This window comes from Chlorocebus sabaeus, chromosome 1, assembly GCF_047675955.1.
Source record: "Chlorocebus sabaeus isolate Y175 chromosome 1, mChlSab1.0.hap1, whole genome shotgun sequence".
NCBI classification, from domain to species: Eukaryota; Metazoa; Chordata; class Mammalia; order Primates; family Cercopithecidae; genus Chlorocebus; species Chlorocebus sabaeus.
The window spans coordinates 73,676,966-73,694,481 of NC_132904.1; the positions used below are offsets into that span (position 1 = coordinate 73,676,966).

The 17,516-nt window shown below is 54.3% G+C and overlaps 1 protein-coding gene across 7 annotated transcripts in view; it reads left to right on the forward strand.

Moving 5' to 3' along the window:
* MYO7A (myosin VIIA) overlaps positions 1 to 17,516 on the forward strand; it is an 87,081-nt gene that overhangs the window by 42,536 nt on the left and 27,029 nt on the right. For all 7 annotated transcript variants that reach the window (XM_008020227.3, XM_008020223.3, XM_008020230.3 and 4 more), the window contains 12 exons: positions 2,045 to 2,182; positions 4,052 to 4,210; positions 4,668 to 4,760; positions 6,844 to 6,938; positions 8,415 to 8,499; positions 9,106 to 9,324; positions 9,767 to 9,874; positions 10,767 to 10,976; positions 11,301 to 11,504; positions 11,774 to 11,950; positions 12,417 to 12,506; positions 14,146 to 14,273. In XM_008020227.3, coding sequence (XP_008018418.3) covers positions 2,045 to 2,182; positions 4,052 to 4,210; positions 4,668 to 4,760; positions 6,844 to 6,938; positions 8,415 to 8,499; positions 9,106 to 9,324; positions 9,767 to 9,874; positions 10,767 to 10,976; positions 11,301 to 11,504; positions 11,774 to 11,950; positions 12,417 to 12,506; positions 14,146 to 14,273 — 1,706 coding nt within the window. The remainder of the gene's footprint in view (positions 1 to 2,044; positions 2,183 to 4,051; positions 4,211 to 4,667; positions 4,761 to 6,843; positions 6,939 to 8,414; positions 8,500 to 9,105; positions 9,325 to 9,766; positions 9,875 to 10,766; positions 10,977 to 11,300; positions 11,505 to 11,773; positions 11,951 to 12,416; positions 12,507 to 14,145; positions 14,274 to 17,516) is intronic.

A 17,516-nucleotide genomic window follows, 5' to 3' on the forward strand; every position in this document is an offset into this window, starting at 1 on the left:
GTTCCAGGGGAGGGTGGCCTGGAGTGTGGGGGATGGAAGCAAAGAGACTAGTTGGGGGGTTGCTGCAGGAATTTGAGAGCGACGCTGGTGGCTGGGACCAGGCTGACGGTGAAGGAAGTGGTAAGGGGTCAGGTTCTGGAGATATTTTGAAAGTAGAGCCTGTAAGATTTGCGAATATATTGAATGTGACAGAAGAGGCACTGTGGACAGTTGTTAGATGTTTGGCTGGAGCAACAGGAAAGTGGACAGTTTCTGTGAACCCATGGATGTCACTAGGAACCAGTTCAACAGCACTTCAGTAGATCAAAGTGTTGACTGTTACTTGTGTCAGGTAGGTCCTGGCCATGCAGCAGTATAGAGGCAGACCCGTCCTGTCCTCATGGGGCTCCGAGCCCAACTGGGAGGACGGGTAGAAAGTAGTAGTTTTATTGTGATGACCAAGACCAAAGAAGGGTGTGCGTGTGCGTGTGTGTGCACGTGGTGGTATGCGTGAGCTCCTTATATGTGTGTGTGTGCATGCTGAGGGGTGTGTGTGTTGTGTGTGTGCATGCGTATGTGTGTACTCATGTCAGGGGCCCTAACGCAGGCTGGGTACAGCCCAACTTGAATAGCTCCCCTCCAGTGACTGGGGTCACCCAGTGCTGCTGCTGGATCAAGTTGAGGACAATCCCGGAAGCCACAGATCTGACCACCACCCTACCACATTGCAAATACTCCGCAGCTTCTCTGGGCAAAATCCTAGAATATATTCCAAATACAACGCAATTGGAAAGCATTGCAGATTTCAGAATTGCAGGCACTGGCTCTTTCTCAGAAGGCCTCATCACAGTCTGGTGGCATATTACCTAAATTGAGTATGAGCATAACACCTTTGTTCCCCCAAATACCTTACATATCTACATCTGCAGCCCTGGTTTTTGATGATACAGGATATCAGATGAAATAGTGACTCTAAAGATATTAAATCTTATAATATTAACCAAATGGCGTTAAATAAAATAAAATAAGAAATTCTCAACCAAATGAAAATTGCCAGGAAAACACTCATCAAGATGCTTTGGAAGAGAACCTGAGCTCTGTGTCCAGTTCCCATCAGTCCTGCCGTTTGGCTTCCTGTTTGTTTGTGGCTCAGGGCTTTACCTCATTCCACAGTATTCTCAGAGGGGACCCCAGTAGGGCAGGGAGGTGCATGGGGCTCGCTGGCTGCTAGGATCGCCCAGGTAGTGGCAGGTGGAGCACAGAACCCCTGGCCACGTCGGTGCCACAGTACAGGGATGAGGGGGAAGTTGCTTGTGTGCCTTCTTAGGAGGATTAGCCAGGCCTGCCCCGCCCCCAGCCTGCTGCTGCCAGCTAAGCCTGGGAGGGGAGAGGTCACCAGCAGCTCCCGCTCCTCCTCCTCGCACTTGCCCACAGGTTCCCAGAAGGCGGCACCACCTTTCCAGGTTGCTGTTTACTGAAATATGCCCTGACCTCTGACCCTCATCACAGCCTGGTCAGATGGATAGATGGTATCACCTCCACTTAGGAGACTGAGGTTCTGCAACATTTAGTGACCTGCCTAAGGCCACACAGCTAGGAAGTGGTGGGCCAGGGCTTGAATCTAGGTTTGTCTAACCCCTGTCTCTAGAGACGACCTCAGGGTCCTGAGGTGACCAAGTCCGATTACTCCTTTATGCAGGGAAGGGGGGATGAGACTCAGAGAGGGGCTACCCCTTGCTCAGAGTCATCCAGCGCACCAGGGGCAGGGGCAGGGGCAGGGGCAGGCTCCCGACTCCCAGTGCAGAGATCTTCCTGTAGGGTTCACTTCCCCCTGGCCCAGAGCTGGTACCTTTGGAAGTCCTGGGAGTCTTCCTGGAGGGGTATCTGGGGTCCAGGCTCCAGCTCAGATGGTGGGGAGAGGCAGTTTGCAGGAAAACTTCGAATACCGCCCTATCCCTCAAACCCTGACCCACTGACCTCCCCTCTTGCTTCCTACTGGGCGGCTCCTGGGACACTGGATAGGGGCAGGCATAGCCCCTCCCATCTCTGCCGTCCGTCCCCCCAGGGCGCCGAGACCAGGAAGCGCTCGCCCACACTCAGCAGCCAGTTCAAGCGGTCGCTGGAGCTGCTGATGCGCACGCTGGGTGCCTGCCAGCCCTTCTTTGTGCGATGCATCAAGCCCAATGAGTTCAAGAAGCCCATGGTGAGCAGCCCTGGCCTGGGGTTGGTGGGTGGCAGCTAGGGTGATGTGGAGGAGCTCTGTCAAGAATAAGGTAGGGTGGGAGTGAAGGATGTGAGGCTTTGTCCCTTTAGGGAATCGGGGGCACCCTGGGAGCTTACAAAACAAGGCCCCCTATTTACTGGAGGCAGCAGGTGCCTTGGAAAGAGCCTAGACTCTGCAGGGGGCTTGCGGCAGGTTCAGATCCTGGTTCTACCACTTACAAGTGGGTGACTGCAGACAAGGCAGTTTCTTCTCTTACGCCTCAGTTTCCTCATAGATGGAAATGGGACTGACCATCCTTACCTCCTGAGACTATTCCATGCAATAATGCTTGCAGATGCCCGGCCCCAGCAAGTGCCCAGATTGGCAGCTGTGGTTCTTGCTAGGGATGCTTCTTTGAAAGTCCCCTTCTCCTTTGGCCCAGCTCAACCACCACCTCCTCCTGGAAGCCTCCCCCATCCCTCCAGCTGTTTGGGATATTCTCATTCTTGACTTTTCTGAATAACATTTGTTGGGCCCTTTCTGTGTGCCCAGCATAGGCTGGATGGACAGGCCACAGCTTCCTTCAGCCTTCTCAAACAGCCCGTGAGAAAGAGACTGTGGCGGTCCCAGGTTAGAGATGCGGGACTGGGGGCTCAGGGAGGTTAAGGGGCTCAGGCTGGGGCCACCTCGCTGCGAGCCCTCTCCTTTCCCAGCACAGGCTCTGGGAGGGTTGTTTACCCAGAGGCCTGCAGGGAGGCGCAGGGGAAGCTGGGGCCTCGGGATCTGGGCAGGGAAGGAAGGCCGGGGAAAGTGGCCCGGAGAGAGAGGAAACAGGCTCCGGAAGCTGACAGGCTGCAAGACTGTCCCCTCCCACTGCCTCCTGCCTGGAAAACATTCCCCAAAGTGGATGAGGCCTGACCCCTTTAGGACTCAGGTCTGCAGAGGCCTGAGGTTCGCAGAGGGCTCCAGTGAGCTCTCCCTGTAATGCAGGGGGTGTAGGGGACTGAGACCAGGGCAGTCAGGCACAGTCTCCCTGGCTCTGAAGTGGGACCCTTCCCTCAGGCCAGTCCTTAGCATTTGTGTACTGGGCCTTGGCAACAGCCTCCTCAAGGGTCTCCTGCCTCCCTCGCCTCCTGTCCTGCCTCCCCTGGACCCCAGTGACATTGTTCTCAAATGCAGACCTGGCCCAGTCTCTCCCTGCTCTAAACCTTCCCTGGCTTCCAGCATCCATAGATGAGGCCCTCACAGAGCCCCACAGCCTCACAGCCCAGCATCTGCCTTGTACTCCTTCTCCCCAGCCCCTCCACCAACCAAACCCCAGGGCCCTTTGAAAAATGTGCTGCTTCCTTAAGGCAGCTAGAACGTTGTCTGAATAACCACAGATGTACGATAGCTGCAGTGTGAAAGATCCTCCCTGGGGTTGTGCAGAGCACCCCTCACCTGCACAGCCATAACTTGGCCAGGACCAGCCTCTCTAGCTCCCCCAAGATTCCCAACAAAGTCCTGCGCTTTCAGGCTTCCACAGCTTTGCACAGGCTTACCCCCTCCAGCCTTGGAATACTCCCCCTCCTGTCAGCGTTAGGGGGATGAAGACGCCTCCTCCATGAAGCTTGCCTGTTGGGTGTCCCAAGAGGAATTAATCTGTGTCTTCTGTGTGCTTCCAAAGCACACAACTCCGCCACGACAGGCCTCACTTTATGCTATTTTGTGGATTTGAGCTGCAGATCCAGGTGCCTGTCCCAGCTTTGCTCCTCCCGTGCCATGTGGACTTGGCCTTTCTGAGCCTTTGTCTGGGTTGGTCAAGTGCATAGCAGGGCTGCCTCCCAGCAGGAGCCTTGGCCCTGATGCCCTTGTCTGTCTGCCCGGCAGCTGTTTGACCGGCACTTGTGTGTGCGCCAGCTGCGGTACTCAGGGATGATGGAGACCATCCGAATCCGCCGAGCTGGCTACCCCATCCGCTACAGCTTCGTGGAGTTTGTGGAGCGGTACCGCGTGCTGCTGCCGGGTGTGAAGCCAGCCTACAAGCAGGTACAGGGCTGAGTGCACAGAAGGCAGGAGAGGAGGGTCCCAGCTTTGGCTGGGCAAGGATCCCAATTTTCTTATCAGGACTGTGAGCGGGGCTTGACATCTGCTCGACCTCTCAGGTACAGCATGGAAAATTGGGGGTCAGGTCTTGGAATGCATCAGTGGGCTTCAGTTGCCATGTTCACCTAGTGAGGACTTCACACATGGTGGTGTAAGGAACAAGACCAGGGCTGCCACGCAGGCCCTGGATGTCAGTTGTGAGAAAGGGTTTTGCAATCATACCATCCAGCTGAGCTAAGGAGAAAACTGGGGCTCAGAGAAGGCAGGACCCAGCTGAGGTCACACTTTGAGTCAGGGGCAGAGCTGGAGAAGAGCCCTGCCTCCCAGCCTCAGGGACACTCCGGGGGCCTTCCCACTGGAGACACTGCCCATTCCCTTGTGTCCCCCATCCCCACTCCAGGGTGACCTTCGCGGGACGTGCCAGCGCATGGCTGAGACTGTGCTGGGCACGCACGATGACTGGCAGATAGGCAAAACCAAGATCTTTCTGAAGGTGAGCACAGCTTCCCTGGGCTGCCCTGGGGCACTGTGAATTCCCATCATGTGGGCTGGGGTGCTCGGGAGAGGGAGGCAGTGCTGGGGCTTTGAGATCCTTCCTGCCGGGCTGTGGTGTGGCTGGAGGAGCAGGTGGGATCTGGTCTCTCCGGTGGGGAAGGGTAAGTTGGTGTTTGAGATCATCTACCACCTGGGAGCAGGGTCAGCGCACTGACCACAGGTTACAAAGTACATGCCAGGGGCGGGCTGGCTGTCAGGCCCACAGCAGGGAGGCGGGGGTGCTACTTGCCTTGGGGCCTTTTCTGAGCCTCATTTTCCCATCTGTAAATTGGGGTGTGCCTGTGTGGGGTCTCTTGAGTGTGTCTTTAGGTTCCTTCCTGTGGTTTCCTGCCTGGCAGGGTCCATCCCATGCTGGGGTCTGCAGCATTCCACCTGTCCGTCACTCTGTAGGGAGCTCAGCTCCCATTGCTGCCTGGGCAGCTGGGGAGGGAAGCAGGAAGCAGGGCCTGTGGGAGTCACGGAGTCACAGCCTTGGAGAAATGACTGGGAGCTGGCAGTGGCAGGGCAGCCACAGCAGGGACAGTGCGAGCTCCCAGCGCTGGGCTTCCCCATTTGCATTTCCGCTGTGCTAGATTTCTGGCTGTCCCGGATGACAGGGCTCCTTCCTCTGGTGTGGGGGTGGGGCCTGCACACTCCAGGACAGCTGCAGGAGGGACAGGAACCAGCTCTGAACTGGAGGGAGCCTGTGGCCTCTTTTAAATCCTCTCCAGCCAAGGGGCTTCAGGCTAGGCCCTTTCTCTCCTTGCACCTGCATTTCCTCATTAGCAAGATGTGATGAATGTTCCCTAGGGGCCTGTGCCTCCCACAGTGGCCAGCCAGAAAGCATATTCCATGTGCCAGGCCCTGGGTGGGGGCTCTTCATCCATGAGCTAATTTAATCCTTGAAACAGTCCTGTGGAGAAGAAAATATTATACCCGTTTCACAGGCTCAGAGAGAAGTGAGTTGCCCGAAGCCAGGCAGCTAGGAAGCAGGCAGCAGGGCTTCCAGTCTGGGGGGGTCTGATGCCAAGCCCCTGTGTGGACAAAGTGGGGAAGGCAGGAATCACGATGGCATCTAATGCCAGGGAACTCGGAGGAGCGCCGTCAGCCCCTGACTTACACTTCTAGGTTCTTCCGATATGGCCATGGTTTTGAGAGGCCAGACACGCTCATTCATCCATTCATTCATTCATTCAGAATGCCTTAGCTGAGCATCTCCTCTGTCAGGGCCCTGTGTGTCTGTGATTATCTGATGGATGTGGCTCCCTCATGAGACTCTACCCTCCCCAAGGGCAGGGGCCGTGTCTCCCTGGTTCATTGTGGCAGCCCCTCCCCTCCCCAGCACCTAGCACAGTGCCGGCACATGGAGGCGTTCAATTCATATGTATTAAGTGAACCAATGAAGTTTTGTCCAACTAGAGTGAGGGTTGGGGTCTTGGGTGAGGAGGAGAGAGGGCTGGAAAAGTTGGCAGACACCCTGGATCATGGGTGGCCTTGAGTGCCAGGGTGAGGAACCCAGGCTCTACCTGGGGAACCATGAGGTGTCACTGTAGGGTCACCATCCGGGTTGTGTTTAGGAGGGTCTCTCTGGCTGCTTGTGAAGGAGGGCTGGAGAGGGAGCCAGGGAGGCTGTGAGACCTTTGGTTAGGAGGCTGCTGCCAAGGTTCAGGAGAGGAATGGCAACAGCCCAGCCCAGGTGAGGGACTGATGTGACAGGGACGTCTAGAAGCAGGGGGCTTGGGCAGATTGATGATAGGGAAGAAGCCGGTGTGTGTGCGTACTGGGCCTTCTGACCCCATCCAGAGAGATTAGGCACCTTCTGCTCCATTTGTCCTGCCTGGGCCTCTGGGAAACAGCCACAACCCCTGTCTGTCCTGGTGGCTGTGGGAGGCTGCCCCAGGAGCCAGAGCCAGCTGGGAGCTCATGGGACCCAACTGAGTTCTAGACCTGGGCTCCCAGTGAAGGAAGAGAGGCCCCAGCTGGGACTGAGCAGGTGGCTCTAGAGACCTCGTGGGGTGCTGCTCAGGAGCTCTGCCTCCTAGGACCACCATGACATGCTGCTGGAAGTGGAGCGGGACAAAGCCATCACTGACAGAGTCATCCTCCTCCAGAAGGTCATCCGGGGGTTCAAAGACAGGTGCGTGTTCCCACCAGCTCCTCCCCTCCTCAGCCCACATACAGGTGTACGTGTGGTGTTTGGCTCTCCTCTGCTCTGCCCGCATGAACACTAGGAAAAAAACATGTTCACCTATGAAACAAGTGCACACATGCACAGCATGCACACATGATCATGTAAACACAGAGGAATATAGATACATGATTTACATGGACCCATTGTGCCATGTAAGCCAAATAATCCAATACATTCACCTACATACGCACTTTCACATGTAGATACATGAGACTCACATGTGGACCCACTGTTCATTTCAGATGCTGATGAAATTTTGCACAGAGGAAATTTGAGATTTTATAAATTATGAATACAAAATGTGTCTCATATTCTATGTAAAGGATATCTGTACACCTGTGACAATTCACAAATGTGCAGGACTGACTCCAAAATGTGATTAAAGTTCTGTGAAAATCCTGCAACACACCCCTTTGCAGTTCATATGGTCACTCTCTCCCTTCATCTACCCATTCATCCATCCATTCACCCACCCACCTACCTACCTATCCATCCATCCATCCATCCGTTCATCCATCCATCCGCCCACCTATTCATCCATCCATCCATCCATCCATCTGCCCGCCTATTCACCCATCTATCCATCCATCTATCCATCCATCTGCCCACCTATTCACCCATCCATCCATCCATCCATCTGCCCACCTATTCATCCATCCATCCATCCATCCGCCCACCTATTCATCCATCCATCCATCCATCCATCCATCCATCCATCCATCCATCCGCCCGCCTATTCACCCATCCATCCATCCATCCCCCCACCCACCCACCCATTCACTCATCCATTCATCCATCCACCCACCCACCCATTCCCACAGTTGCTCATTTGCTTATGTGTGTCTCCAAGCATTGACTTTTTGGCTCACATGCACACTGACATACCCATCCTTCACTCTTCCTTTATTTATTTCTACATTCAGCAGACCCCTGCTGTCTGTGCGTGGTCTCTGTCCTCTATCAGGCCAAAGATGACTGTTTTCCTGCGGAAGCAGCCTGCTGTGTGCAGGGGGAACAGCAATGGGCTCACTTAGGGTCAGTCAGAAGACACAGGCTCTAGTCCCAACCTATCAAGTTTCAGTTGCCTCATGTATAAAATGAGGAAGTTAGACTGTTCAAAGCTTTTAATCTTTATATTATTTTAGTTACTTATTTTTTCATACATTTATTCATTCAACAAATACCTTTTGAATGTCTACCTTCATAGGCTTATGTGACAGGCCTGTGGGGCAGGCAGGGCAAGCATTATTCTACGCATTGTACAGATGAGGAAGCTGAGGCACAGAGGTTATGTGCCTTGCCCAAGGTCACATAGCTAGGAAGTCGCAGAGCCAGGACTCAGCATGCCCTCCTGATCCCAAACCCACCTGTGCCCTGGCTGCCTCTGGACACTGCTTACCCGCGCCACTCCCGCTGTTTCAGGTCTAACTTCCTGAAGCTGAAGAACGCTGCCACGCTGATCCAGAGGCACTGGCGGGGTCACAACTGCAGGAAGAACTACGGGCTGGTGAGCCTCCCCATGGGCTTCTCTTGCCCCAACAGGCCTTTGAACCCAGCCTTGCTGCCATGGCAGCGGGACTGGCCTGCACCCAGGCAGCACAGCCTGACCTCGTTGGCCTCCTGCCACTGCCCCAGCCAGCCGCTACCATTCCTCCAGCCCGAAGTCTGGATCTGGCTCTTGTGGCTTCTTCCAACTGGCCAGCAATGTGTATTGTTCTCCTTCTGGAGTGTTTTTGGGTGTTGGGAGCACTCTGGGATTATGAGAGATCTCAGATGGGGCTGGGAGTGGCTGGGTCACATGGACCTTGTGCAGCAGCTGGGCTTAGGGCTTGTCGGGGCTGGATGGGAAGCAGACTGGTTGGTTGCAGCTCCTGATCTAGGATTCTCTCAGGGGGGCCCAACTCAGGGAGAGTCAAGGTCACCTAAAAATATGTTGTCTGAGAGGAAACAGAACTTTCTAACGATGGGGGGGCCCTAATCTGAGAGGAGACGGGGCCATGCCTTCTGGGGGTGCCTGTCTGAGAGTGGAGGCCGGTGCCGTGGAAGCTTCTGCAGGCAGGGTCAGTCTAGAATGGGACAGCAGGCTCTGAGCACGGGGTGGCTGTCCTTGCAGATGCGTCTCGGCTTCCTGCGGCTGCAGGCTCTACACCGCTCCCGGAAGCTGCACCAGCAGTACCGCCTGGCCCGCCAGCGCATCATCCAGTTCCAGGCCCGCTGCCGCGCTTATCTGGTGCGCAAGGCCTTCCGCCACCGCCTCTGGGCTGTGCTTACCGTGCAGGCCTATGCCCGGGGCATGATCGCCCGCAGGCTGCACCAACGCCTCAGGGCTGAGGTGAGGGAGCAAGTCCGTAGCAGCAATCAGCAGACCTCTGACCCCTGGGTGGGGAGTGTCCACACATCACCCTCAGGTGTTGGCCAGGAAGCGGGACCTATGGGGTGGACCTGTGGTTATGCCTGCTCTGAGGAGTGCACAAACCTGGGACCATACCCTCATTTCCATCCTCCTGGCCAAGGGCAGGGCTGGGACCTCAGTCACTCTTGGGAATCTCTGAGAGACCAAGGCAGATCTGGCCGGGCTTTAGGATCAGTGGTGCCTCCAACCCGCTGGGTAACCTAGAGAATTTCTTGGTTACCTCACTTGTCCTATCTGCCAAATTATTTGGCAAAGTCATGCCCAGTTCTAGAACTCAGAGTCGGGTGGGTAGAGCTGGCAGGAATCCCTGCAACAACAGCTACACACATTTCCATGCCCCCTGGATGCCCCCTTCCCTCAGTACCTGTGGCGCCTCGAGGCTGAGAAAATGCGGCTGGCAGAGGAAGAGAAGCTCCGGAAGGAGATGAGTGCCAAGAAGGCCAAGGAGGAGGCGGAGCGCAAGCATCAGGTGAGCCGAGAGCCTCCAGGCGCCTCGTCTGGCTGCTCATGTCACCCGAGGCTGGCTGCTCATGTCACCCGGCACCGCAGCCTTCCTTCCACCCTTCAGAGTGGCTGCACTAGACCCACTCGGCCAGCGTTGCCTGAGCTCTCACTGGGCACCTGGTCCTGTGCCATGCAAAAGGACCGAGGGCTGTGGTGGCTCCAGAGGAAGAGACCCAGGCCCTCAGCAGCCCCTTTCTAGCTGGGAGAGAACACCCTGATAAAAGCCCAAGTCAGCTGACGGCACGAGGGTGCCCTGCTCCCCGGTAGAGAGTCACCAGCCACAGTGGCAACTGAACACTTGCAGTGTGGTCCATCCAAATGACACAGTGCTGTAATTGTGAAGTACACACTAGATTTTGAAGACTTGGTGGGGAAAAAATGAATATAAAATATCTCAGTATTATTTTTGTAATATGGATTATATGCTAAGATAATATTTGGGAAATATTGAGTTAAATAAAATATATTGCTACGACTAATCCCACCTATTCCTTTTTGCTTTTTAAAACATGGCTACCACATGGGTGGCTCACATTGTATTTCTGTTGGGCGGCACTGGTCTAGAGCCTCAAGCCAATGGCCGTGGGGTGTCTGGGTTCGTGTGGTCCCCATGGAGCAGGCTGCTGGAGGAGGTGGCTCCCTGAGAGCCCTGAAGGATGGGCAGATTGCTGTTTGGCCTGTTGAGAGGCCTCTGAGTGGCCCAGAGGTGGGGAAGTCGGAGGCTCCTTTGTCCCCGGCGGTCATGAGGTGGGGACCGAGGCCCTGGCTGCTGCACGGGCTTCCCAGGGAGAGCTTGTTCCCTGAGGCTGTGGCACCGGGGCTGACCCTGTGTCTTCTGTGTCACCCCAATTGCCCAGGAGCGCCTGGCCCAGCTGGCTCGTGAGGACGCCGAGCGGGAGCTGAAGGAGAAGGAGGCTGCTCGGCGGAAGAAGGAGCTCCTAGAGCAGATGGAAAGGGCCCGCCACGAGCCCGTCAATCACTCAGACATGGTGGACAAGATGTTTGGCTTCCTGGGGACTTCAGGTGGCCTGCCAGGCCAGGAGGGCCAGGCACCTAGTGGCTTTGAGGTACCAGGCTGGGGACAGGGGCTCCAGAGGCCCCCACACCACTTGGGCTGATCCTCCCTCCTCCTGTGCCCTTGGCCTTAAAGCCCGCCCAGCCCCTCTGAGCAGTGGGTAGCAGGGATGAACTGGGTCCTGTCCCTCTCCAAGGCCGTTCTCAGGTTTTTTTTTTCTTTTTTTTTGAGATGAGGTCTCACCCTGTTGCTCAGGCTGGAGTGCAGTAGTGTGATCATAGCTCACTGCAGACTTGAACTTCTGGGCTCAGGTGATCCTCCTGCCTGAGCTTCCCGAGTAGCTGGGACTCCAGGACATACCTCTTGTCTCCTTCAGGACCTGGAGCGAGGGCGGAGGGAGATGGTGGAGGAGGACCTGGATGCAGCCCTGCCCCTGCCTGACGAGGATGAGGAGGACCTCTCTGAGTATAAATTTGCCAAGTTTGCTGCCACCTACTTCCAGGGGACAACCACGCACTCCTACACCCGGCGGCCACTCAAACAGCCACTGCTCTACCATGACGACGAGGGTGACCAGCTGGTGAGGCCTGCCTGCCACTAGGTCACTGCTGGGTGGGGCCAGGGCTGGTGCTGTGGACTCTGCTGCTGCTGGTGGCCATAGGTGATGAGGGTGGTGGGTCCCTGGGGGCCAGGGACCAGGTCTGACTAGAGTCTTCACTGTGGCACCCAGCCTAAGGGTTCACCATGCAGGAGGGGGTGTCTCCAGCCCTCTCCCCAAACCACCAAGTCATTCTGACAGCTTTAGCAATGTCCTCTGCTCTGGCCTCTGACATGCGCGCTCTGCCCCAGGCAGCCCTGGCGGTCTGGATCACCATCCTCCGCTTCATGGGGGACCTCCCGGAGCCCAAGTACCACACAGCCATGAGTGACGGCAGCGAGAAGATCCCTGTGATGACCAAGATTTACGAGACCCTGGGCAAGAAGACATACAAGAGGGAGCTGCAGGCCCTGCAGGGCGAGGGTGAGGTGAGGCCAAGGTGCCCTCTGGCTGATGTCCCTCCCAGGCCTACAGGGAGGGTTGCTGGCATCGCCAGCCTTGGGCTCCTCCACAGAAAAAGGATCCTATAATTCATCTCTGCCTCACCAACCCCTGCCTGCCACCCTCCTTTGTCTACTTGTGGGAACAAATGTGTGAAACTTTTACAAACTGTGAAGTGCTGACCGTAACTGAGGGGCCTCACAGCAGAGCAGACGGGGGCTTTGCAGTTGGAGCCAGCTCCCATACTGTGTTTTTCTGAGTCTCAGTTTTCCTGACTGCCAGTTGGCTGGTGGGGGTGCAAGGGTAAAGTGGGCAGGTAGAGGGTGCCAGTGTGGGGGGCACCCTGTAAGCCTCACGTGGAAGCGAGATGGTTCCCCACAAAGTCTTGCTGTTGGGGGTCTCGTCATTGCTTTCTGCTCAGCCTCTTGACCCTGATCCCTGCTGGTCCTGCAGGCCCAGCTCCCTGAGGGCCAGAAGAGGAGCAGTGTGAGACACAAGCTGGTGCATTTGACTCTGAAAAAGAAGTCCAAGCTCACAGAGGAGGTGAGGGCAGACACTGGGGGTCTGGCAGCCCATGGGTGGCTGCCTTAGGTGGCCTAGGCTGGAGCACAGCTAAGCTGGGGGCCCATGGGAGCAGGCCCATGGTCAGGGTTACTGTGGGCCACATGCCTGGGCATCCTGCAAGTACCTCCTTCCCCACAGGGCCAGGAGAGGCCTTTACCCAGGTCCCTGGGGTTTTGGGGAGTTGAAAGGAAGACCCAGGAGTTACCAGGAGCCACCAAAAAAATCAAGTCAGCTGATGAGAGGAGGGCTAGGACTTTTCTGAGAACAGTCTCAGGAGTGGACACTGTCTGTCCTCAGGGGTCTTGGCTGGCCAGGGACAGGACAGCATGGGTGGGTTGGTGGGCGATCAGGCAGACAGGACTGTCTGAAGAGAGTGGGATCTTAGGCTGGGGTGGGGAAGGGCTTCCTGGCAGAGGGCACTGAGCAGGGGAGGCTGGTAGCAGCACAGGTGAGAGGGAACACACTTCCAGCCAGGGTGCAGACCCGAGGCACTTGGTCCAAGGACCTTTGAGGCGTGGGAGCTTTCTGTGGAACAAGAGTGCTCATGGAGCATGAACGGGATTAATTTATTTGAATTCATTCTTCAGTCACCTTGCCTTTTCTGGGCACTCTCCCAGCCCTTGTGCTCTGGGGTTGTCCAGGCTGGTGTGTGTGTGGCAGGGGAGGATGCATTGGAGAGGCAGACACAAACCAAGGCATTCACAGCCTTGGGGGCCAGGTCCCCATCCCCACATTTGCACATGCCAGTCCCTCTGCCTGAAACTCCTCCTTTCTCTGCCTGGGATCACCTCCTCCAGGAAGCCTCCCCAGCTCCTCCACTGCAGGGTCAGGGGCTCCCACTTTACCTCTGCCCTTGTCCTGTCCCCACCTGAGGCACAAATCCAGCCTTGCACGTGTGTGGCCTCAGATTTGAATACCTTCTCTGCCGCTTAATATTCAAGGGACCCAAGGAAGGAAACGCCCACTCCGTGGGGTCCTGGGAAGAAGGTGGAAATGGCAGCCGAGGGTGTTCGGTAGACACGAGGGCCTTCCATGGTGCTCCCTGTCTGTACCATCCACTCCTGCCGCTCACCTCTCACTCACCCTACCTCCTCTGGGCAGAGCTCGGGGCTTGTGCTGTGGGCTGTGTGGGATGAGAGAGGAGAAACATCTCATAAGAACCAGTGTGAGCCTGGTCACTTTGGGGCTAAGGGTGTTGGTGACAGGGTGATGGTGACTGGTGGTTGGAACCTGGGGTATACTCCAGAACCCACAGTTATGGGGGGGCCACCCCAGAGAGATAGGGGTCCCGCTTGGAGTCAGAAGCAGGTCCCTGTCCTGGCTGAGAGGACCTCCCTGGGGTGGGGGGTGGGGTGCAGGGTATCGAGGAGACGGCAGAGGAGCTCTGTCCCCAGAAGTGGGTGGCACTGGGCCGGTGTGCCCCAGCTATGTGGGCCAGTTATTGGCCCAGCATCTGCTGTGCACGTGGCAGGGGTAATGACAGTGCTGGGGAGCGCAGTTCTTCTGCTCACTCCTTAGATTCTGCTTTCTGGGGAGCAGGCAGCTTCGGGTGCTGGTGCCCTGGCTGGCAGGGGAATGCCCCTGACTTCACCTTCCCTGTCCTCTCCCTCTGGCCCAGGTCACCAAGAGGCTGCATGACGGGGAGTCCACGGTCCAGGGCAACAGCATGCTGGAGGACCGGCCCACCTCCAACCTGGAGAAGCTGCACTTCATCATCGGCAATGGCATCCTGCGGCCAGCTCTCCGGTCAGTGCCGGGAGGCGGGGCACCGGGGCCTGAAAGTCTTTTGATGGCTGAGTGGTGCCTCTGTCAACTTAGCAAGAGATGAAGCAAGCAGGCCTGGGTTTGGCTTTGCTGGGAGCTAATTGGTGGAGTTAGGACCTTGGTGGAGTTATTTCATCTCTCTAAGCCTCTGATTCCTTGTCTGTAAAGGGGGAATCATAAAACAGGCATCCCTTGGAGATACTGCAGGTTCAGTTGAAGGCCACAGAAATAAATATCACGATAAAGAGAGCAGCACACATATTTTGGCTTCCCAGTGCATATAAAGGTCATATTTATACTGTACTATAGTCTATGAAGTATGAAATAGCATTATGTCTAAAAAATGTAGACACCTTGATTAGAAAATAATGCCGAAAATGCTAATGGTCATCTGAAAGTTGCATCTATTTGCTGGAGGGTCTTGCCTTGATGTTGATGGCTGCTGACTGATCAGAGTGGTGGTTGCTGAAGGTTAGGGTGGCTGTGGCAATTTATTAAGATAAGACAACAGTGAGATTTGCTGCATGAATGGACTGTTCTTTCACACAAAATTTCTCTGTAGCATGCAATGTTGTTTGACAGCATTTTACCCACAGTAGAACTTCTTTCAAAATTGGAGTCAGTCCTCTCAAACCCTGTTGCTGCTTTATCAAGTTGATGCAATATTCTAAATCCCTTGTTATCATTTCAACAATGTTCACAGCATCTTCACCAGTAGATTCCATCTCAAGAAACCACTTTCTTTGCTCATCCATAAGAGGCAACTCCTCATCCACTGAAATTTGATCATGACATGGCAACAACTCAGTCCCATCCTCAGGCCCCACTTCTCATTCTAGTTTTCTTGCTATTTATTTCCACCACATCTGCAGTTACTTCCTCTTGAAGTCTTGAGCCCCTCAGTCATTCATGAAGGTTGGAATCCACTTCTTCTAAACTCCTATTATGTTAATAATTTGACCTCCTTCCATGCATCATGAATGCTCTGAATGGCATCGAGAATAGTGATTACTTTCCAGAAGCTTTTTCATTGATTTTGCCCAGATCCACCAGAGGAATCACTATCTATGGCAGCAATAGTCTTATCAAATGTATTTCTTAAATAAGACTTGAAAGCCAAAATTACTCATTGATCCATAGGTTGCAGAATGGATGTTGCATTAGCAGGCGTGAAAATAACGTTCATCTTCTTGTACATCATTCTTTTTGTTTGTTTGTTTGTTTTTGTTTTATTTAGAGACGATCTCACTCTGTTGCCCAGGCTGGAGTGCAGTGGCGTGATCTAGGCTCACTGCAACCTCCACCTCCTGGGTTCAAGCAATTCTCCTGCCTCAGCCTCCCAAGTAGCTGGGACTACAGGCACTTGCCACCACATCTGGCTGATTTTTGTATTTTTAGTAGAGACGAGGTTTCACCGTGTTGGCCAGGCTGGTCTGGAACTCCTGACCCTGTGATCCACCCGCCTCAGCCTCCCAAAGTGCTGGGATTTCAGGCGTGAGCCCCTGTGCCCAGCCCCTTGTACATCATTTTTAAGGGCCCTAGGATTTTTGGAATGGTCACTGAGCATTGGCTTCAGTGGAAAGTTAGCAGTGCATTAGCTCCTGACAGGAGATTCAGCTTGTCTTTTGAAGCCTTGAAGCCAGCCATTGATTTCTCTCTAGCTATGAAAGTCCTAAATGACATCTTTTTCTGATAGAAGGCTGGTACATCTCCATGGAAGATCTGTTGTTGAGTGTAATCACCTTCTTCAGTGATTTTAGCTAGACCTTCTGGAAAACTTGTTGCAGCTTCTCCATCAGCACTTGTTGCTTCACCCTGCACTTCTACATTTTGGAGACAGCTTCTTGCTTTAAACCTCATGAGGTGATCTCTGTGAGCTTCCAACTTAGCTTCTGCAACTTCCTCACCTCTCTCAGCCTTCAGAGAATTGAAGAGAGAGTCTTCCTCTAGATTAGGCTTTGGCTTAAGGGAATGTTGTGGCTGGTTTGATTTATTCAGACCCCTAAAATTTTCTCCATATCAGCAAATAAGGCTGTTACACTTTCCTATCATTTGTGTATTCACTGGAGTAGCATTTCTGATGTCCTTTAGGAACTATTCCTTGGCATTCACAAGTTGGTTAACTACGTGGCACAAGAGGCCCAGCTTTTGGTCTATCTCGGCTTTCAACATGCTTTCCTCTCTAATCATTTCTAGCTTTTGATTAAAAGTGAAAAATGTGTGAGCTTCCTTTCACTTGAACACTTACAGGTCAACATGGGGTTGTTAATTGGCCTAATTTCAATATGAATGTGTCTCAGGGAATCAGGAGGCCTGAGGAGAGGGAGAGATGGGGGAATGGCTGGTGGGTAGAGCAGTCAGAACACATCTAACATTTATCAATTAGGTTTGCCATCTTCTATGGGCACGATTCACGGTGCACAAAACAACTACATTAGTAACATTAAAGAGTACTGATCACCGATCACCACAGCAAATATAATAATAAAGTTTGAGATATTTCTAGAATTGCCAAAATGTGACAGAAACGTGAAGTGAGCACGTGCTGTTGGAGAAATGGTGCTGGTAGACTTGCTCCATGCAGGGTCCTTGTAAACCAGTTTGTAAAAAATGCAACGTCTGTGAAGTGTAATAGAGTGAAGCACAGTAAAATGAGGTGTGCCTGCAGCAGCTACCTCATACACAGGCTTGTGGGAAGATAAAGCTATGAAAAATGTGTAGCACCAGACCTGGAGCATAGTAAGTGCCCGGTAGATGGTAGCTTTGATCATCATCATCCAACATGCATTTCCTGCTTTAACCCCCCTGCTGCCAGCTCACCTCGAGTCACCCACCCCAGGCCCATGGTCAGGGTTACTGTGGGCCACATGCCTGGGCATCCTGCAAGTACCTCCTTCCCCACAGGGCCAGGAGAGGCCTTTACCCAGGTCCCTGGGGTTTTGGGGAGTTGAAAGGAAGACCCAGGAGTTACCAGGAGCCACCAAAAAAATCAAGTCAGCTGATGAGAGGAGGGCTAGGACTTTTCTGAGAACAGTCTCTGCACAGGACAGGTCTGTCGGGAGAGCTGATGCCATGAATGTGTGTGTGCTGGTTGGGAGGACAGCAGGACGAGGCAGGGACCAAGCCCCACTTTCCTCATGGGAAACTGAGGTCCAGAGTAGGGAAGAGACTTGCCCAGGGGTCACTAGGCCTCCTGCCTCCTATCAGGCCCCTGTTTTTATCTCC